The sequence below is a fragment of the Limanda limanda genome, chromosome 21 (genome assembly GCF_963576545.1).
Source record: "Limanda limanda chromosome 21, fLimLim1.1, whole genome shotgun sequence".
Taxonomy (NCBI): domain Eukaryota; kingdom Metazoa; phylum Chordata; class Actinopteri; order Pleuronectiformes; family Pleuronectidae; genus Limanda; species Limanda limanda.
The window spans coordinates 6,782,098-6,805,475 of record NC_083656.1 but is presented as its reverse complement, the minus strand read 5'-3'; the positions used below and the strand labels follow the sequence as shown (position 1 = coordinate 6,805,475).

Here is a 23,378-nt window from a genome sequence, read left to right as displayed (position 1 = left end):
ATTTTAGCCAAAAACCAAGAAACCTTGTTAAATTGAATCCCTTGTCCCCTGAAAAATGTTGTTTGTCTCCTCGGCTTCAGAAAGAAGGAATCCTCTCGGTTCATTCTCCTCTTCAGACGTCGAGACTTAAAATTCTATTTGTATCTGTACTTCACAGAGAAGATTAACACAGTTGCATTCTTGATTTAGTTTGAAGACATCACAGAGGAGTTCCAGATAAGACAGACACTTCTAAATTTTTTAAGGACCCAAAGAAACGAGAATCAAAGGGGAAGTTAATTATATGTGGTTATAAAGTTTAGTAATTAGAGGAAGTCCTGTGGCAGTGGGACTATCATCACAATGATGCTGGTGTTTACCAAATATACCATTGTTGCTGATTATCATGCGCAAAGAAGATCAGCGAACATGAACTAATAAGTACTGTCATATATTTTACTATACTATATAATGTAGTAAGATTATCTATGATAACTGGGCCTGGGCTGAATTGAAAGAGTCGCAGCCAACATGAGTATTTTTCTGCTTTCGCTGCTTCATAATGTGTCGTTTAAGTATTTAAAGTCTGTCGCCCACAGACCATAAGTAAGTCGCACGTTGTCTTGTTCTTTTTAACAAGTTCAGACGTTTGCCTCTTAAATTCTAACATCTCGCCACATCCTCTGCTCGGGAAACGTGTGACAGGCCTCCACTGCGGAGAGAGTTTAGCAACCTACTATTTAATGGCAAATTAACATTTAATTCCAAAGTCTTAAGCATCAATTAATTTTTAATCTAATCAAAATTTAATCCAAATGAGGCAACATTCTCAAATTCCATGTTTAGCAAAGCTCAGAGATGGAATTTTACTTTTCTTTCACACACTCGGTTCAAAAGGGCGTTGTTATGGTTATGGCTAACGAGTGGAAGTAATTCTATCGGATAGGTGAAAAGAAATTAAGCTATTTATGCTGCACGAAGACAAGGACGTCTGCTTAAGTCTCTAGATGCACAAATAAATGATTTTGACATGTTTTCTTCACTTGATCACGCATACATGTCATTTTTCTTTGATTAAAACATGTTAACAACTAGAAACGTTCCAAAAACCTTCACTCTGTGGCGTGAGAATCTAAACTCGTGTCTCTTGTTGTAGTTTTTGTGGGAAAATCCTTTTTTCACCGGGTTTATCTTCTGAATTTCTCACGTCGGAGTATTATTACAAAGGCATGAAATAGACGTTTCACAGTTGATTGCCTCGATTAAATTTTCCCTTGTGCAACACATCTTCTCTCCCAATGCTATTTTTGAAGCCTTTGTGAGGAAACTCTAACAACCATCAAACGTACAGTCACAGCTCTGGAAAGGAAAAAATACCCATAAGTGAGTTTAAAGTGACTGGTCCTCATTCTGATACTTTTACATTTCAAGACTCATTCTCAAAGATGGACTTTAAAGTGTCAAAGGAAGTTATGAAATCTATTGTCACATTTCTAAGGTGTGTTTGTGACGGGAAATCAATACTGAACGGGTGAATGATCACTTTACTGACAGAGTTCTACAAATATGTGGAATAGTATAAAGCAGAGTAGAAAATAATAGGATAAAATAGAAAGAGTATAATATAGCGAATAAAAATAGGACAGAGTCAAATATAACAGATTGTAAGTAGAGTAGAGTAGAATATAGTAGAACATAACAGATTAGAGTATAGTAGAGTAGAATATAGTAGAATATAGCATATTAGAGTATAGTAGGGTAGAATAGGGTAGAATGGAAGATATAAGAGTAGAATATAGTAAAAATAGAAAAGAACTGAGTAGACATTGGTAAAATAGAACAATATAGAGTTGAACTGAGAAGACTTTAATAGAGTATAGTAGAATATAATTGAATAGAGTAGAATGTAGTATTATAGAACAGATTAGAGTAGATTACAGAAAGCCTTTTTGTTATTGTGCAAGAGAAAGCAGACATAAGAGAACCTACTTCTGAAAATGTTGTGAATGAAAATAGGAAAGAGCAGAATAGAACAGATTGCAGTAGTAGAGTAATTTAGAAGAACATAACATATTAGAGTATAGTAGAGTAGAATAGGGTAGAATAGAACAGATAAGAGTAGAATATAGTAAAAATAGAATAGAACTGAGTAGACTATGTCAAAATAGACCAATGTAGAATTGAGAAGAATATAATAGAGTTGAGTTGAAACGAATAGAGTAGAATGTAGTGTTATAGAACAGATTAGAGTAGAATGTAGTAGAATAGAACAGGTTTGAGTAGAATACAACAGAAAGCCTCTTTCTTCTTGTACAAGAGAAAGCAGACATTCGAGGTGCTACTTCTGAAAATTGCACAAATTTATAAAAGATGTATGTGATGCATGTGCCTCTTTCTCCACACGTACACAGTAAAGTGTGTTATTGCTGCACACGTGCGTCTTAAGAGCCACAACACTCATAGAAATCAATGTCTGCACTGAAAGAACACAGGTACAGAGAGTATTCTCATTAGTGAGAGGGTAAGGAAAAATACTGACCACAGCAGAAAAAACAGACCACCAGGGTTATCTAGGTGTAGAAAAGCTCTCTCTTGGTTGAGAGTAACTGTATATTTGACTCATAACATTGCAAATCTCTCTTCTTCCTCCACAGGAGACACAGGGAAAAACTCCAGGCTCATTTCTCTGATAGCCGCAGCCTGAGGGACTGCAGTGTCCACGCCTCTGGCCTCATGTCCAAGTCCTCTCCCAGGCTCCAGTACAGCCTGCAACTCCAGAAGGTAAACAATCATGCAGTACTAATTATAAATGTATGTATATCTCTGTACAAATGTATCTAGTATTTCTCTGTGGAACAAACAAAACAGTTTTCAGAGAGCCTGACAGGATGATGTACGATACGTGTCTTAATAATCTCTCTCTTGGCTGGAGCCTGTTGTTCACACTCGTATCTGACATCTGAGCTGAGAGACGTCGGGGAGTTATAGTTTAAAATAAATGCCTTGTGTGTTATACGGGGAAAAAATCTGCTTGTCACGCTCACAATGACAGATTCCTGTGACAAACTGCAGATTGGAAATTCTAATCTGCAGTGTGTCGGGGAATCTGGAATTCACCATGCAAGCGCAGCAGCAATCCTGTGGAGTAGAAAAACAGGCTTTAATGTTTCACCACTGACAATATGCCGAGAGTGTATTCTGCAGGTGTGTCTACTTTTTGTGTTGAAAATGTTGACTTTGCAAATGGGACTTTTTTTTTTGGCATTTGTGGACCAAGAGCTGCAAGATGGAGGTTTGTACAAAAAAGTTATCAAGTTGTTTACTCCCAAAGAAACGCAAAACAAGACGTTAGTGGTCCAAAAGGAGAAAATCGACTTTGGGCAGCTGTTTGTCACGATAACAAATCACACAGACAAACTCCTGGTTACATAAAAAGAAAAGAGATGTGACCCAGTCAATCGCAGAAGAGGAGGTGGAGGATGAAGATGGCACTAATGAGCCTGATGTCTCCACTGACTCCCGAGGTAATTGCGGCCTAATGGACACTTGTAAAGGTCTCGTCTGGAGTGCGCTCGCCATTACGCGTTAGCATTTCCCCGAATGCACCGGAAAACGGTCACATACTGTGTTCATTCATTATTGGCTCCGGTTTGTTTTTGAAATTGAGTTATCGTGCAGGTTTCTTTCATTTCCTTTTAAGAAAGTTGTGCTCCCGTCTTCTCCCTTGATCCTTTCCCATTGTGTACCTGTGCTAATGTGCACTTGATCCGTATAAAGGTGGAAGAATCTTGGTTTTATAAAATCATAAATATTTAGTTTCCTCTGCAATATGCACTTGTAAAGGTAAACACGTTTTACCAACATTCGTCTTCCGACACATTTCAGGCGACAACAGATGTTTTTGTTGTCGTCGAAAAACAAACTCCGCTCTCAGGTTCAGCCTTGTTCTGTCATCTCTGCATTTGCCAAACGTAGCCTGTGCCGAGGCTCTTTAATAATGCAGCAGCTGCCTAGTGTCACCCACTGAAACAAACCCCCCCGAAGCAAGCCCCACCCACAGAACCGCAGTTGGCACGATTTCCGGGAGCTTTCCGAGGATGTCGTTTTAAAATTGTGGCTCTGAGCGGTTGATGTGTGAGAAGCTGTACAACATTTTTATGTAAATCTAGGAGCTGTTAAGTAGCTGTGTTTTTTCGGTGGAGTGAAGAAAAAAAAAATATACAACACAGGTTTAAAATGAGCCGGAGCGCAGCGAGTGTTTTCCAGGACCGCCACCGAAATATTCATGACACTCTGCTGAGAAACCTTGGAAGTGTAAAGAGTCCCAAAAGTTCCACTGACACAAAATCGTTCCCGGCGCAGTTTAAGGCATTTCAGTCGGATGCAGGCCCGGTGTCCCGTGGCACGATGGCAGGGTTTTATATCAACACTACGACTGTGAGGATGTGGTGACAGGAATATATCGGGGGTGTTCTGCATTTAGTGAAGCCCTGTATCTCCACAGAGCCGGACACAGCAAACCAGAGAGAGAAATACAGCAACACGGAAACACGAGCTATACGAGAAGAGTGTGAGGGAAGCTTGAGATGGGATGTGAAAGATCTCTGGCCCAGGTCACATTTCTAATGTGTGTTTGTGACGGGAAATCAATGCTGAACAGGTGAACGATCACTTTACTGACAGAGTTCTACAAACATGTGGAATAGTATAAAGCAGAGTAGAATATAATAGGATAAAATAGAAAGTGTATAATAAAGTGAATAAAAATAGGAAAGAGTAGAATAGAACAGATTGCAGTAAAGTAGAGTAGAGTAGAGTAGAATATAGTAGAACATAACAGATAAGAGTATAGTAGAGTAGAATAGGGTAGAATATAACAGATAAGAGTAGAATATAGTAAAAATAGAATAGAACTGAGTAGACTATGGTAAAATAGACCAACGTAGAGTCCCAAAAGTTCCACTGACACAAAACCATTCCCGGAGCAGTTTAAGGCATTTCAGTCTGATGCAGACCCGGTGTCCCGTGGCGCGATCACACGGTATTATATCAACATTACGACTGTGAGGGCGTGGTATCAGGAATATATTGGGGCACTCGGGATTTAGTGGAGGCCACGTATCTCCACCGAGCCGGACACAGCAAACCAGACAGAAAAATACAGCAACACGGAAACACGAGCGATACGAGAGGATTGTGAGGGAAGCTTGAGGTGGGATGTGAGAGATCTCTGGCCCAGGTCACATTTCTAATGTGTGTTTGTGACGGGAAATCAATACTGAACAGGTGAACGATCACTTTACTGACAGAGTTCTATAAACATGTGGAATAGTATAAAGCAGAGTAGAATATAATAGGATAAAATAGAAAGAGTATAATATAGTGAATACAAATAGGAAAGAGTAGAATAGAACAGATTGCAGTAAAGTAGAGTAGAGTAGAATATAGTAGAACATAACAGATTAGAGTATAGTAGAGTAGAATAGGGTAGAATAGAACAGATAAGAGTAGAATATAGTACAAATAGAATAGAACTGAGTAGACTTTGGTAAAATAGACCAACGTAGAGTCCCAAAAGTTCCACTGACACAAAACCAGTCCTGGAGGAGTTTAATGCATTTCAGTCGGATGCAGGCCCGGTGTCCCGTGGCACGATCGCAGGGTTTTATATCAACACTACGACTGTGAGGACGTGGTGACAGGAATATATTGGGTCGCTCGGCATTTAGTGAAGCCCGGTATCTCCAACGAGCCGGACACAGCAAACCAGAGAGAAAAATACAGCAACACGGAAACGGGAGCTATACGAGAAGAGTGTGAGGGAAGCTCGAGGTGGGATGTGAAAGATCTCTGGCCCAGGAGGAACGTGTGAGCTGAACACACAGAAGATGAACAAGGGAAACCTATTTCTCCACATCTTCGACACAGCAGGCCCTGACCACTGCTGCTCTCCTCCCACTCGCTCGGCCTGCTGCCATCGTGTGCCGTGGGCGCTGCGGTCCTGAAAGTTCTCCGGGTTCTTCTTCAAAGTTGAACCGACACAGAGTGGAAACGCTTTAGATGGAAGAACAGAGGGAAGTGTTCTTTAGGAGGCTTGAAGCATTCAATGCAAACTACTCAGCGGTTTCTACCGAGTGCGATTGAGGCAGGAACGTTGAAGATGAAACCAAAGTTCCTTTTGGTCAGTGCCTTCCATCTGTCAAACTCTATGATAAACTGACTCAGTGCTGCAGCGCCCTTCGCGATAAATATAGAGTATCAACTCCCTGAAATACTTTTTCCCCTCAAGGTGCAAAGCAAAAGTTTCCATATGCTGACGTCATTGTCTGCATAGATCACAGATCTCTAAACCCTTGGTACCGACACACCTGCACTCACACAGCTGACTCCTCTGTGCACCAGCAGGAACTTGGAGACATTCCTTTTGCCGTTTGTTCCATCTGTGAGGGTGAATCTGGAAAGGTTCCCTCAGCACATGCTCCCTCCATCTGTTCTTGTATAGTTAATAAGTCTGTATCGCCAAGTGACAAAAGGTCAAAGGTGACAAAAGACCTTGATTGACTCTGGAGACCCCCTGAAAGCCTCAAAAGCTAAATTCTGAGGATCTCTGGAAAAATTATCATATATATTTTAATATTTCTCAATTATAATTGTCAATAACATTTCTTTTAAAAGCGTATTATGTCCAGTATGAGGTAGGCAGGGTTTCCACTCATTCATTGAGGCAGATATGAGTATCCTGTATCCTGTATGACCCTGTGTGTCCTATGTCCTATGTCCTCCCTCCTCACTCCCTCACTGATCTGCAGTTAACAATAAACAGCAACACTAATCCGAGGTCATAAGAATCAGATCACTCCTTGAAGTTCACTTTGTGTTTGGTTTGATTCTCTCCAGAGTTCGATGCCACTGGGTGTTTCACAAACTGTTATTTATTATGGCTCCTTTCAGAAACGCTTTTTAAAATTCAAAAGAGAAACGGAGAAATCGTATATTGCATCGTATTTGAATCAACACCTCAGTGGCAAAAAAACTGCATCTGTAATACAGAGTGATGGAGTGTTCACCCGTGAGACTCACGCTGCTGAAACAGACATGAAGGAAAAGGGGCACAGAGGCCGAGAAGACTAAAAAAACAACTCAATTCCCATCAGCCGGAAGCTGGAGTGCTGCTAACGGACTATTCCAGTCTTACTCCAAGAAGAAACCCAGTCACCCTGAGGAGCGACAGGAAGCTTTGGGGGGGGGGGGGGGGGCGAGGCCACTGTATGAATACTGCATGGGGATGGCAGAGTGAATCGGGCCCCAGACCAGAGCTTTGTGGACCAAAACATCTCTAATATGCCACGAGGCTTCTGTTACACCAAAGTCAAGTGTATAAAGCTGCAAGGTCAAAAGACACAGTGTCTTCTTTCGGCAGAGTCGATACTGCACCCAGTTCTGAACCAGAGTCATTTTCAAATGATGTTGTCGGGGACGTGAGAACAGACGGCATCAGACGCAGAAGAGCGTGTTCGAGTTCAGTTTGTGGAAGGAAGTGACACTTTAATCTGATGGGACAGAAGCAGGGAAGCTTCTATAGATATCAGCCAGTGCAGACAGTTAATAATATTACACAATATGTACACTATATTGTGCATAATTATTTAACATGGTGATATCTGGTTGAGCCAAAATGGCGTTTGCTGTCAGTCTTGGCTCAGATTCAGTAGTTTCCCACTTGGTCTTAAGAGTTACCTCGTTTTATGAATGGTCAAATATCCCATCATGCACCATTCAGGCCTACGATTTGATTGTAGACTCTGTATATAGATGGACGACATGACAAAGTTGCCCTCTGATGGCTGGTTGCAGAACAGGTTGAAAACCACCTCCTCCCTGTTAGCAGATGGGACAATGGACAAACGAAAATGACCTAGTATAAGTTAATATGTCTGAATCGCCAAGTGACAAAAGGTCAAAGGTGACAAAACACCTTGATTGACCCTAGAGAGCCCCTGAAAGCCTCAAAAGCTAAATTCTGAGCATCTCTGGAAAAAATTATAATTATATATTTAAATATTGGTCTCTTATGATTGTCAATAGCAGCTGCTCCAGGATTGGGGCAGACATTAGTATCCTGTGCTGTATGACCCTGTATGTCCTATGTCCTCCCTCCTCATTCCCTCACTGATCTGCACTTAACAATAAACAGCAACACTGATCCTAGGTCATAAGAATCAGAAAACTCCTTGAAGTTCACTTTGTGTTTGGTTTGATTCTCTCCAGAGTTCGATGCCACTGGGTGTTTCACAAACTGTTATTTATTATGGCTCCTTTCAGAAACGCTTTTTAAAAATCAAAAGAGAAACGGAGAAATCGTATTGCATCGTTAAACACGTGAATTGACACCTCAGTGCCAATAAAACTGCATCTGTGATAAAGAGTGATGGAGTGTACAACCGTGAGACACATGCCGCTGAAACAGACATGAAGGAAAAGGGGCACAGAGGCCGAGAAGACAAAAAAAAAACTCTTTTCCCATCAGCCAGACGCTGGAGCGCTGCTAACAGACTATACTATAGACTATAGTATACTATAAATATATCTAATCTTAAGATTTTTCATTTGATGGCTCATCATACTGAGATAAAAAAACAGGATGTCACATTTTCGTCATGATTGAGACTTAATCGTGTCGCTCCCTCGCCTGAAAGCACAAGATGGCGCCTCCTTCAAATCCAGAATATTTCACGGCACGACATTCCACAGAGCTCAACGCTGGTGAACTCTGAACTGCGATATTCGCTTCCCACATCACGTATGTGTGGCCATGCTCTCGCTGTGCACAACAGGAGGAAGCAGAGCCGCCTCATCCATCTCTATATACAGTGTATTGATTTGATGGCAGTTAAAGGCGGAGTGCTGCTGCTCTGAATGCACCGGGCTGCTCTGCTCCTAAAGTCAGTTTATGTTGTTCTGTCGGAGCCTCTGGTATTCTCGTTCTCTGTCTCTCTCCCCTTGAAACGAATCCGCTTTTCTCCGTGTTTATCTAGAGCTGTCCCGAGTGGCATGAAATCAGACAGGAGAGTGAGATCGCAGGGAACAAGTGGAATGGGTTACGGCCATTGTCTGCCAGAAACTATTTATTTTATCCCGCGACGCAGATATCATCCTCCAGGAAAAAAGTTTGCCACAGCAATTGCTCCAGAAAGTGCAGCGCTCTCCACCCGCAGGGCAAATGAGAGGGTGGGCAAAATGATCCTATTTTCTTGCCCGGCTGGTGCTCAGCGGTAACTGCTCCCACTGGGAGTCTGGGGTGGGGGGGAGAGAAAGAGAGAAAGAGGCTTATCGGGCCAATGAGAGCCCGGGACCGCTTCTGAGTCGCATGCAGTCGCTTTAATGATGTAAAATCAGGGGGAGAGAAAGGGCAGCGGAGGAAGTCCTGGAACCGGAATAACAGAATTATCTCCTGACTTAGTGCTTCACAGGGGGGGGGGGGGGTTCACGGCCGCAGTGGCAGAGTTTTGTCTCGGGCCCGTTGTGAGATAATGCTGTTAATTCAGATAAGAAGAAAGGGAAAGAATACGAGGGGAGAAATACTTTAGGAAACCATTAATGTAATCTGGTGTAGGATTAATTCCTGAGTGCGACAGGAGCGCTGTGAGGGCCAGTGTGGAGTAAGAGCACCAAGTGCCCCCCCCCCCCCCCTTCCTAAGCTGCAGTTTTAAAAATGTACAGTGTAATTAAAGACACCCTGCGTGAGACGCCGAGGAATAAAATACCGATATAGTTTTTATCACCTGCTTGTTTCCGAGGTTGTCTGCTTACGCCAGGCACCTTGTAAGTTGGATTTAGGAAAGTGCTCTGTAAATAAATATGATTATCGTTATCAGTATCAAGGGGGTTGCATTAAGGAGAGAACATCCTAACTGGGGATTTAACCCTCTGCTTACTTACTCCCTGTGTTGTTTTGTCGTGTATTCACTAGAGTTAATGATTTTAGCATGAGTTTAAATACAACAGGCTGATATATATGATGCTTATCTTCGTGACTCTCAGACATTCCCAGAGAGTCCTCCAGATGTTTATTCAAGTAGGTCTGTCCCTCTTTGGAAAGACATTTGACCTAGGGAATGACCTCTGACCAGCAAATGGATGGGGGTAAAGGGAAGGTCCATGACCATTGCATTTTCATCTTTATGTGCAAAACACCTCCTTATTTGGGCTGATGGCCCTGTTGTGTGATGTCATGTTATCTCTAGGTTTGGGGTCCCACCTCCCACCTATAAAACTTCTTGCCCTGCAGGGAGAAGACAGACTCCACTATTTGGCCTGGGTGATTTCTCCGAGTTCTAGAGCTCGTCTTGACCCAGGGGTGGACTGGCCATCTGGCATACCGGGCATAATCCCGGTGGGCCGTTGACCCAATGTGGGCCGGTCTGGTCCGCTATGTTGTTGTTTTGTTTTTTTTCTCTTCTTCCTCTCTAAATTCCCTTCAATTGGGCCGGCCAATTGGCTACAGAGGGCTAGCAGTGTGTTGCCAGCATCGACACATATTATTGGTCTATTGTTTGTCATTGTCAATCAATCATGGGCTGACAGGCTCAGAGAGCCCTGACAGTGCTGTCAATCACAACACAAACCAGGGGCGGGGGGGGCGGGACCTCATGGCATTGGCGGGGGGAGTCGTGGGACGGGCTGCTGCTGAGACAGAAACTTAAAATGGATAATAAGAGTAAAAAACGCATCGGGAAAAAAAGCTGACGTCTCTGGAGGTGGAGGCTGCTAAATGTGCCAAACTGACGGACCTATGTGGTGCCGGGTTCACCAGCCCAGCAGCAGCAGGTGCGCCGGGAGACGAGCGAGGAGGACTCGACAATGATGAGCGAGTGGAGGCAGACATGTGAGCGCGCATTTTCCATTTTCAATACATTCTCCAAACTGGCTCGTTACTTGAGCAGCGGAGGTTGGCGTTGCACGCCTCTACCCACGGCGCACCTCTCTCTCTCTCTCTCTCTCTCTCTCTCTCTCTCTCTCTCTCTCTCTCTCTCTCTCTCTCTCTCTCTCTCTCTCTCTCTCTCTCTCTCTCTGTCTGCCTCCACTCTCTGCCTTCACTGTACCAAAGTTTGTCTGTTGAGTCTCCTCTAGTCTGGTGAGTTAATCATTTTTTATGTTTTATGAAATCATACTTAATTTGTGATGATTAGAGACATTATAATGTATCCATGTCCTTCTCAGGTTGACCACTTGACATGTGAGAGCCTGAGGAGTTGTTTTCCAGACACAGGTAGAGCTGGCAGGGGCGTCACCCTGGGCCTGCCCTTTTGGGCTGGGCTTCAGCTGCAGATCTAAAGGCTTCTTCCAGGGGCATGGGGCCCTCAGCCTTTGTTTTTCTTTGCTTCTGCACCTTACAACATATATCACACCTTATTTTCACACATCCAAACACTGTTAACACCACTGACGCGTAACATATTTTACACATCCCACTACGTAGTTAGAGCTATCTTGATTTGGAGTTAAATAAATTTACTTTTGGCTTGAGAGGTTTGTGTGTGGCCTCCCTTCTTGTTGCCATCTTTGAGCTAGGTGGTAACAGTAGTATGCATGAGAGAAGACGCCGCGAGATTTGTGGACTTCTATGTGAATTTTTGTCCCAGTCCACCCCTGCCAGAACGTTTGTACATTTAGAAGACATAAGTTACGTCAATTTAATGGCAGATGTGCTCCGCTAATTATGTGGGCCGGTCTGAGCCAAAAAATGCCCGGGCCGTTTTGTTCTCCCAGTCCAGCCCTGTCTTGACCTGTACTACTTTGTGTAATAAACATCATTATACTTGTAAGTACTGGGTCCGCGTTCCTTTCCTTCATCATCAAACTTCTACAACCACATCAACCTCTCGGCTGACCAGAATACACTTTAGTTTCACAGGATCACTTCCACCTGAACATCTCGTGTTAAGATGTTGATCATTGCGATGAATGAATCCAAGCTGAGCTGTAATAAAGACATCTTTTTCCTCAGAGCAGATCATAACGCAGATGCATCCTGAAGCCACAATTACCATGTTTTATAACCGTGCCCGCTGTTTTCTTCTTTATGTTTTTTTGCAGAGCTGCAGTTCTCATGGATCATCTGTTAAGGGCGGCGGCGCAGCCCCAGGCACATCCACGGTGCCCCCCCCTCTCCTCGGCAGAGTGCTGTCCAAAGGGAAACGCTTCAGGTGAAAATGGGACATCCTTTTTAATTTCCAGCCCGGTTTCATTCTGTATCTCTCCCTCCGTCAGCGTATAGCCAGAGATAAAAGGCAGCCGAGTGAGAAATTCAATCATCCTGCGATGTGGCCGAGAATAGAGACCTCCAAATAATAAACAGATCATTTGTAAAGTTGTTAGAGAGATTGATGGTGATTATGAGTTGGAGCTGTGTTGTTCATATACAGTATATCTAACACCATGAGCTTTGCCAGTGGGAATATCCTCAGTCAGATTCAAGTGTTTTACAGCAGGAGTGTTGCTATGGCCACTTTCATCAAAAGAAAATTAGAGGCTCTCCAAAAAAAATGGTCGCCATCTTTATCCATTTGGCTGTGTCCGGTAAATTGTGCAAAGTGTTCACATGTGTACTCAGGCAGATTGGGAAATGACTACTTGTGCACTGATGGGCAGAGAGAGAGATCCTCTAATGAGAAGCAAATTTGAAATGTGCAGAGTTTAAACATTGGTTCCTTTCATGCTGTTCTTTCCAATGAAGCAGGCATCTCTGATGCAGTGGTGCTTTGTTGTCAGGGTATCAAATGGCGCCGTGTACAAATAATACAGGGGTGTGTGTACAGATGCAACAGTGGCTCCGTCAGGGATGTTTACAGAACGCCTTCGTTTCACTCCGACGAGGCGGGCGCAGGCACCATTTCACAAGTGATGACACTCAAACACACAAGCTGCAAGAAGTAATTTCAACAAATGTTTTCACACGAAGCCCTAAGACCGTTTGATTGCTGAGAAACGTTTGCGTGCTGCTAAATGTCTGCGTTGCACTCGATCTAATGGTGTCGAGTGGCTCAGGAATAAACCCTGTAGCTGTTAGAGACTGTGCGTACGGCTGCATCTATTTATTTATAATGTCATCACATTGCTATGTGCATTAGACAAGCTTTCAGCGTGATGTAACAGGAACATACTGTGCAGGATGCACAGTGATTAGAGGCAGCGATGTTTGGGGAGATAATGGCCGGCTCAGGTTGTGTGTGTATACAGGCAAAGGGAGTTTTCTCCATGTCTGGTTGACTGTGATGACAACTTCAGTGAAAACCCCGCTGAGGCGGCAGTTGTTCTCTGTTTTAATGGACCAGTGATGTGTCACGGAGGGAAAAGTTTTCGGTCACGTGTGGCTGCAGGGTAGAGCCAACTTGTCCTGCGGCACAGTGTCACGCAGGTGCCTCGGCGCGGAGGCCAGCTGACAGTCAATCATCTGTTCAGCCTGTTGTGGGGGTGGGAGGAGGCGGGGGAGAACAAGACTGTGATGGATGATGTGGAGACGCTTGCAGCTATCGACCTGAAAAACTAGACCATATTGTGAGCTATCAGGAGAAATGCCCCATAAAAAACATGTCAATATGTGCCATCAATACAGCTGCCAAAGGTTACCTGCGCATCATAGGTTCCATCAGCGGGTCTGTGCAGATTGATTCACCTGCTCGGATGCAGACTGGATCTGTTGAGGCGGGATTTTGTTGACTTCACACACGGTAAATCACTTAAGATATAGATATAAGAAGAGAGACAGCCGTGTCGGCTTCTCTCCGACCGGCAGCAGTCTGCAGCCACACCGGCAGCAGGGTGAGGCTTCACTGAGGCACAGCACCGCTTTGGGATAAACGCTAAATTTAGCATCCTAACATGCCCACGGTGACAGCGCTAACTAGAGATGCCAACTTCCTCCCGACCAAATAAGGGACAAAAGGTGACACTAGCACGACACCTTTTCTCCGGCAGTGTGACCTGTGCGTTCGTTTATTCATATTTAATTGGAAAATATGTATTTTCCATTGAGAGTATGTGAATATGCTTCGAATGAAAGATCAAACAAAAAAATACATTTTAAATGCAAGAGGAGGGCATGAGTCACCAAGTCGGCTTCTTCCATTGATATTTCTTTTCCGGCTTTTGACTTAGTCAAGCTGCCGTTTGTCTTTTTGCACAGCTGGACTAAAAGTCCTCACATCGCAAGTCACAGTTCACAGATGTCTTAAGTTCATTTGAGTTAATCTCGGTCTCCGATCTGCGTTTCTACTGTTTTGATCATTTCGTGGGAGAAGATCCGCTGCACAAAGGCATTTGAGCGCTGGCTTCCCTCTATGTCTTGGAAAAGTGTCTCCCTTCCCTCACTGGTGGTTTCCAGTTTTCTGTGTTTCCTCTCGGCGAGCACATAACTCTCCTTTTGAGGGCAGCCTCCACCTGCTCCGTGCAGGCTCCTCCTGGACCCTGATCCGTCTTATTCACGGCGCCATTTTCTGCTGAGTGAGCAAACCACATCTCAAACATAAGCAATAACCTTCGTCCTCTTGCTGCCTTGACATTTCTGCTGAAACTCCTTCTTCCATTAGAAAAACCTGCCCTGTTTCCACTGAGGCGTCTTCATTTTCCAAATCCAAACTTGTAGACACCCGTGACGCCGAGCAGGTTTCCCTCAGGGACCAGAAGTTTGAAGCAAGAGCTGACCAGCTTTGCAGGAGATGATCGACGTACAAACAAAACACGTCATTTCACTCCACTCCACATTGTCAACAGAAGAAAGACAAATGCACGCAGCTCCTGTTTTCAGGCAGCAGATTCTGTGAAGTGGCTGTAGATCTTCATAACAAATGACTCAAGATCCCCTGACGCAGGTGATGTGAGCTGTGCGAGCCGGGCAATTAGCTTTCAGAACTTCTTTCGTTTGTTGGAACTGCTCAATATCTGGTGAACAAAGCTGACATCGGCATTATCTGCTGCATTGGCTATGATGTGTCTAATAACCAGATCTGGATGGTTGCAGAGCTTGATTCGTGCCATTTGCAGTTTCATCACTGTCTCCACTAAAGTCAAGCAACTCCGTCAGACACTGAGGAAATGTCTCAGGCACACTGGAAACATGTTTCTATTTCATCTCTGTGAGGCATTTGATGGAAACTGAGAAAAACACTGGCTCACTTCGGTCAGAGACACATCATCCAGAAATATCCCACGGAATCTCTGGACCTGAAACATTCATCGTGATCTTCTCACCTTTCTTTCCGAGCGCCTCTTCTTCACATCAGTCGAGTTGTGAAACCTAGCACGGCTGTGTTCAGGAAGATAACTGCGATGTCCACGTACGAAGCCAAGAGTAGATGTCACGAAGCATAAACCAGTATTTCTTGCACCTTTAGCTCTTGTGGCCATCTTGTGCAGCTTTTTGGAAAGCATGCTTTGTTAGGTCATGCTGAAGGATTTCGTTGAGTCACCCATTTTCTTTGCTTTCCAAGTTTGTTGTAGTTGCAGGGTGATAAATCTTGAGGTTTATCCATATTTCCAAAAGCCAAACTGACCTAAATACTCCAGACTTTACAGAAACTTGGCTGGAATTGGCAAATAACAAACAAAATTTTCCAAACATACAAAACATCCCAGTAAATACAGGACGGACGGCAACTCTTAGATGTTAATTCCTAGAATATAATGCTAAGCTTACTCGCCATCTTAGTATGACATGTTAGCATAAAAACCTTTGCTAATTTACACTAAAAACAAAGTATAGGCTGATGGGACTGATACTCATTTTCTTCATTTGACCTTGTGATGGCGCTAGCTCAAAATCAGTTGATCACAGAAGTTATTTGTGATCCGTGAACCAAACGCCATCAAAATCCATTCAACAGTCGACGAGATGCAAAGATTGTCAACATCATGATGCACGAGGGGAGGACCTGTTATCTGGGGACCACGAACGTCTGTTCAAACCGCCGAGGCAATCAACACGTCCCTTAAGTTATCTCGAGTGGAGTCAGAGAGTTTCTCACATGCTGAGGAGCAGGAGGAGGAATCCTCGGGAATCCAGCGTGAACATCAGAAGTGCCATGTGGGCGTATCCTGTGGCAGCAGGGTGTTTTACCGTCCATGTGAAATACCAGCACATGGAGTGACTTCTGTCAGCTCTGACCAATGAGGGCATGAAGAGACAGGACCTGATTAAAACACGTGTTGGATTACCCCCCCCCCCCCCCCCGACCAGGCTTAGCCATTTCATAACAAGAGGCCGTGCAATTTTGGGCGAATTGCAGAGATAAGCGGCTGCCTTTCAGTGACGGACCTTTAACATTTAACATTCAGTTATTACAATAGCCTGGAGATTTTATTCCACAAAAACATATTTTAATGTTTCCAGCTTTCAGTTAATCCTAATTAAAACTCAAAAAGAAAAATCATTATGGTAATAGGCAACACAACTCACGTAATTCCGCTTTATTCATATCAAGTTTTTATAACATCATTCCATATTAAAGCTAATGCTGGCAAACACCAGAGCCAACATCAGCCATGCTTATTGTTCCACAGCCATCGGCAATTGGAAATTACTGTAGCTGAATATTTATGTACATGGCGTTCCAGTTCCAGTCTTTTATCAAATAATAACCACATGTCTGAACGGTTTCATTTAATCCATTTAAAAAAAACAAGTGAATTAAAACCAATAATTTGCAAATATTTAACCTTAAAATAACAGTTTTAAAATGATTTGGTGGTACCGGGGACCAGTTCCTCTTTCCCTCCCACTCTGAACACCTGTTCTTGCTCTATGTAACTTTGATGAGCCGAGTTTGATCTCAGATGAGACGTGTGGCAGAGTAAAGAAGCTCATTTTGCCAGAATCAGCCTCAGAGAAATGCCAAACTCTAGATCAGCTCAAAAGACATTTGGAAACCGGTGTTTATATTCAGCAAGGAAACTTAAAATATGCAGTTTGTTGAGTCTTGGTCCAGGAACCTGAGGGGATCATGGGGAGAATAAAACATTCAGCAGTGTTTCAGTTTATTGAGTAGGACTAATAGTAATAAGTAATAATAATAGTAAAGCTTTTTAAGAAAGTCAAATAAACTTCACATCACATAAAAAACATTACGTCATTCTGTTCTCTGTACATGAAAGTTTGAATTACTCCCCTCCTGTGTCTGTAGAGGGCGCTGCTGCTCAGTAAAAGTTACATCGTGTTGATTTAATGAGAAGCTGGAAAAGTTTGGACGTCTTTATAACTTATTAAACAGCAAAAATAATCACACTTTATACATGTAGAGCCTGGAGCCAAAATCAAAGTGGGCGAATGTTTTGTCACTGATTTGTGTTCAGTGCTTCTATTCAAACACATTTTCACCCGGCGGTAATAATATGTCATAAGTTTTTTTGTTGTTGTGCTGTTTAACTAGCGCCAGCGAGTGACCTATTGCTCACAACAGGAGAAACAGAAGCAGGTGAACAACAGGGGGGCCCTTGTCCCAGAAATACATGTATATTGGATTAAACTGGAAATAATTTATGTCTGCATTTCATGCAAGCTGTGGGAGCTGTTTGTTCTTGAATGATTTACTCGCACGGCATCTTGCCAAACAGTGCTGTAGAACTTTGATTCACATTTGATGTCGTTGCTTTATTGCCGCGGTCCTGCAGGGATCTGCTTTCGAAATCAACCCACTGGACAATTTAGAAACACAGTGCATCGACAAAAAAAAGCAACGTTTCTAAAGAATGCTGCTGAGATCTTTAGCAGCCGGAGGATGTCAATACATATTGGTCTTTTAAATGACAGGTTTATGACATATGCCTGTCTGTGGCGTGTTCTAACATAGTTTTGGAATCATGACTACAAGAAACAAAAGGACTTTGGAGCATTTTTACCCATGCAGGCTATTTGCTGCTAGCACTAGATGCATGGACACCAATATTCCGGATTAAAGAGAGTGACATCTTGTGGTGAAGTTTTGTATTGCAGCTGAATACCCCTCACCTTACCGCAATTTACACAGAAGGCAATTTTGTGGGGGAATGAGGGAGGATTCCTTCCACTTTAAACTAAAATGACCAATAACTATCCCCCATAATAACCTTCCAATTCTGCCGTCTCCTATGAGAGAGCTGTGTGTGCAGAGAGAGAATTTCTGTCTGCAGCTTCATCCTCTATAGTTAATACCACTAAATGGCAGGGTACGCAGATTATTGACGACCCGTCCCCTGAACACAAGCAGTTAGACGTAATCTTGACACGAGTTCTAATCAGACTGCGCTCTGTGACATGTCAACAGGAACGTGGATGGATTCTTCTATCAGCAGCTCAAGTTAACGTCTCAATCGAAATCAGGTCTTTTTCAGAATATGGTCAACAGTCTAAATATTGGTGTCCGTGCTGTCAATGTGAGTCAGTCGGTCCAATTAGCCGTCTGACATGGGAGAGCGGGAAAAAAACAAACATCTGACTTCAGTAATTCCCTGAGGTTCGGATGGAGCAGAATCAGCAGGACAGAGTGAATCAAAGAACAACCTCACAACACAGCTGCTGGAGTGAGGCCGAGTCGTACTGCTGCTATTTGAGTGAGACACGACATAACTTCAAATGTTTATGTAAATTTGTATTGCTCACTGATGAATTACTATTCTTGTCCTCGTGTATCTGACACCCAGGCTGATGCTTGGACCTCAATACCAAGTTAATTTAGTCTCAACTGAATGAGGAATGATAACGGTAGAAAGGTCATTCCATTTTACATGAATGAACAGATAAGAGTGCAAATCTGACGCTGTCTTCCATTTCGTGCAGCTTTTTGAGAAACAATATGTTGAATAATGTGATATTTACCCTCCTGGTTTGTTTCCCCCCTCTGGTTGCAGGAGCAGCTCCCTGTCACTCAGTCCCGCCCAACAACGGAGGGAGGCTAATTTCTTCAGGACCCCGCCCATTTCCAGAGGGAAACACAAAATAACGACCAACCTCCTGGACGGATCCCGAGTGATCGGCCATGTCTACAAGCACTTGCAGGAGGACGAGTCAACGGACGTGGAGTCTTTAAGAAGGTGAAAGCCTTTCTGTCTTTCTGTTAGTGAGTTTGTTGAATCCACATCGAGGAATTTCTCCCGGCCTCCCTCCGTGCTCAGGTCAAACTGTCGGTTCAGCGCAGATCAGCTGAGGTTAAGTTGGAGTGGCAGAGGGATAATTTTTGGGGGCTAAATTGAGTTTATGACTGAAATGCTCTCGGATCAAATCCACAAGCTCGTGAAATCTGATCCGGGGGGGAAATAAATGAGATCTGCTGTGCTCTCCTTCAACTGGGACTGTCACAATTAATTTGGAAAATACACTTGATCCTAAGCGCTCGACAGTATCATGGTGCTGGGGAAGTCCAAGATATCAGCCTGTGTGTGTGTGTGTGTGTGTGTGTGTGTTTGTGTGTGTGTGGAATCCTCGCCACCGGGGCTGCTTCTGTGAATGGAATGTGTTTCATCCGTATGGTTTTATTATGGTTAACAACCGTGCCCAAACTAATTACCAGATGGGGACGCAAGTTAACGTGAATTCAAAGCTTTTCCGTGGTTTGATTTTTGGTTCATTCTTGGAAAATTATGTGAGAGTTTCATGGTCCACATATCAAAGAAATAATTAATTTTTACAATTTAATTTACTCGCTGGGTATGGCGCCATACTGAGCGTGTGCGGCCCTCTAGAACAAGGCTACTAATTGCGAAGGATTAATTTCAGGCATTCACACATCTCGGATTCTCCTCCCGCTCGTCCTGGTGTCGGGTGAGGACAGGGAGTTGCCCCATTTCCACGGCTCTCGCAAGCAAAGCACAGGTACTGGTGCCGTTTCTGGAGGCCTTAAAAGCAGGAAGGATGATTCTTCTTTGGCAGAGCCACCTATCACCAGTTGGCGATCTGGGGGCTTAAAATAACTCTGATTTTTAAAAGCACAGTCTGATCATCCTCGCTGGCATCGGTTCAGAGAGGTAGCCTAGTGAGGAATCCTGTTTGTTATCAAAGACAATATGTTATATATTTTTTTTTTTTTCAGGTGTCTTAAAGGAGTAAAGAGTTAACTCACGTCGAGACAAAGTTTCACCTTATTTCACATCAATTCAAACTTTTCTCGCAGATTTTTAGATCATAAATAATATTGATTGATGTGTAACGCCCTGAAAAAAAAACAGTAAAATATGCATCTCAGCGAGGAGGAACCTCGGTGGTGTGATGCCAACTGTCGAGCAGCTCCACTGCAGTTTCCTTTTCAAACAACACTGGAAAAACATCGATTTATTTCAGATCTTATTTACACATGCGAGAGTCTGAGTGGGGCAGTGCTGTTTAGCATACGGCTCAGAAACAAACTAATTTCCTGTCAGTGCGGGTGATAGCTGAGCGATGCCGCCGCCATCAGGAGGTGTCGTTGAAACCGATGTCACTGAGAGCACTTAGAGCGCCGAGCAACGCTGCCATTAGCCCGTTAACCTGACTAAGCTCTACAGTGACTTGGAAGATACAGTGCAACGCTGCCAAAAGTCTTTATGTGACCTATTTCCATAATTTCCATTTTTAAACAAAGCTCCATGTGGCTCAGCAGTTCTCTCAAACGGTTGCGCGGAGAAATCCTCCAGGACCACAACAGCATCCCTCTTCACACACACACACACACACACACACTCACACACACACACACACACACACACACACACACACACACACACACAAAAGCAGGCTCCAGCTCACATGCAGAATAACAAACTAACTATTTTTTAATGTGTTATATCACAAAGGCCGAAATCTGTGTGCTATGAGCATTTCAATCCGACTCAGCTTTTTTTTTAAAGTGTTTAGGAGAACAGCTGTAAAGAAAGGGGCTTCTCATCTTTTGGGCCATACGACTGCATTTGCACGGTGAAACAGTTTAGATCTAATTAGCCATTAATGCTTCCCTCGCAGATCCGTCAGTGGGATCTGGCTTTCCCCGGCCTTCAGGAGGTTGACCTATTTCTCGACTTAGCAGCCATGCAACACCAAGCTACCGAGCTTACAGCCTCCTCCTCCTCCTCCTCCTCCTCCTCTTCCTCCTCCTCCTCCTCTTCCTCCTCCTGCCCCCACCTCTCCCTTGTTGCCATGGATACACCCTCTCATCTCTGGGAAATGAGAAATGGGAGGTGGAAAGGAGAGTGAGAGAACGCAAGATGGAAAGTGAGGGAAGAAGGGAGATTGTGCCGAGATGATGGGAGTGAGGCGGAGGAAAGATGGAGGCAGAGAGAGAGAGAAAGTCTTTTTTTTAAAGACGGAGAAACAGAGAAGAGGAGAGGACGGCAAACAAACATGGGAATACTCTTCTTCCTTGTTTTCAATTTCGTGACAACAAATCCCTGCAGAGTATTGTCGGGTTTAATTATCTCCTGTCAAAACATATATTTACCCATCACAGATAAGGACGGAATTGAAGGCAAATTTGCTATGGGAGTTATTTTTAGATGTGTTTTGATCTGCTGGATTTACCTCCAGCTTGCATTCGTCCTCCTAATACCGAGGGAGGAGTGGGAAAGTAATTTAATTATTTAAACTTGGTTATGCTACAAACAGTCTCGGAGAGCTGACAATAACACTTTCGGTCTCCGAAGGCTGCGCCGATTCTAAAAGTGAACGGAGTCTTTAGTGACGATATTAACTCCTGTATATACACAAACTCTGAATAAGTTTCTGGCTGTGCTCTGTTATTTTCATATTGAACATGATTCTCTCGGTGCTCGCAGGCAATGCGCCGCGACGTGCCGGATCTATTCTCATGCAAACATACAAGCTGAGATTCTCACGCCCACCAACACACCTACACTCACCTCAAATGTCACATCATAAGCCTGTCAGACGAGACCTGCGCCGTGAGACGATCTAATGAGACTTTCCGAGACTAAATTTAGACCCACATGTAAAGCCATAGAGGCCATATATAATTTTTCCACATACTCTCATGGGCCAGGGTCAGGCATCCGGCAGCTGTGTTGCTAAAGCCTTAAATCTCTGATAAGGCAGTCATGACAGAAGGGATTTTTCCGTTAAGCATTCATGCAGCAACAATAAAGGCTGCTCATGCTGAGGATTATAAATAATTACACAAAGATTATGGGAGAACAATACATAAATAATAATAACTTCGTTGGGGCAAGATGGTTTTCGCTGGGACTGAAATTAAATGGTGAAAAGCACAGGAGAATGGCAGCTTTATTTCCATTATCTAAATTATTCCTTTTATTCCTCTTAGGATATGAGTGTGTAGGACAAAAAATGTTCCCAGTATAAATCCCCTGGTGTCATTCTTACAATTTCTTCTCTCTCTTCTGCCCTGAAGGTGTGATTCTGCAGGTGGAAGGGTCGGCGCCCTCCTCAGCAGGACCTCACTCGCCCACTTCGCAGCCAAAAAAGGATGGGCCGAAGTTCCCTGCACCCGCCTGGATGAGGGAACAACCTTCCTACCACCCTCCCTCCGCACCCGCTCCGTGCCCATCATCCCCTCCCTGCAAGCGGCTGACCTCGAAGCCGGGCGTGTGGATACCAGCGAGCGGAACCAAGGCGGGCTCCCCAAGTGGCACCCTGCGCTGGCTGGAAAGACAGCGGTGCCAGTTAGCCATTCTCCCTCTCGCCCCTTTGAGACCGTCGCGCTGCCGCCTGGTGTCATGCCCAGCAGTGTTAGCCCCCCCGCCACCACCACGGCTCCGCTGGGCCCGGGGAGGAATCCCGGCTCCGCACAAGCACCCTTCTCCGCTGAAATCACAGTGGAACTCGCGCAGGAATTAAAACAGAAAAGCCTTTCCAGCTCCGTGAAAAAGTCTGGCTCTCCCAGCGAGATCCACCACGGCGGCAGAAACACTCTCGAGACTGGAAGCGTGCTGGAGTCGGAATGGCAAAGTGTCCAATACGCAGCCAGAGCTGTGCACACAGGCGGCGGGACCAGAGGTTCGGAGGCAGCAGGCCAAAGAGAAGCCCGGGGACAGTGCCAGGGTCCGACGTCCCTCGTGTACGGAGGCGCAAACTGCTCCCTGGCCACCAGAGGACCCAGCTGCAGAGGAACTGGAAACGCTTATGCCAAGCCCTCTACAAGCTGATTGGATTAACTCTGTAAAGGCTTCACAGACACTGTTTCCAATGACTGTATACCTTTGCTGGTGGCACAGGATGGTTAACAGGTTGGACCATCTGTGTGGCCACGCGGACCAATAACAGACGGCAGCCGATCTTGCACAGACTGAACTGCGGATGGACGGACATGAACAAAAAGACATTAAATTGCAAAAAGACAAACAGACAAACCAACACACAGTGTGAATAAATGTGACTCAAAATGGGAAAAACAAATCCCCGACTGGAGTTGGGAGCTTGATAGTGT

The 23,378-nt window shown here is 44.2% G+C and overlaps 1 protein-coding gene across 1 annotated transcript in view; it reads left to right on the top strand.

Annotated features, from left to right (window-relative positions):
• The window catches only part of nrg3b (neuregulin 3b), a 186,539-nt gene extending 163,442 nt beyond the window's left edge, over window positions 1–23,097 (top strand). Inside the window, exons 6-9 of the mRNA XM_061095547.1 lie at window positions 2,634–2,760; window positions 12,076–12,185; window positions 18,859–19,041; window positions 22,344–23,097. Of these exons, the coding sequence (XP_060951530.1) occupies window positions 2,634–2,760; window positions 12,076–12,185; window positions 18,859–19,041; window positions 22,344–23,097 (1,174 nt within the window). The remainder of the gene's footprint in view (window positions 1–2,633; window positions 2,761–12,075; window positions 12,186–18,858; window positions 19,042–22,343) is intronic.
• The last annotated feature ends 281 nt before the right edge of the window (window positions 23,098–23,378 follow it).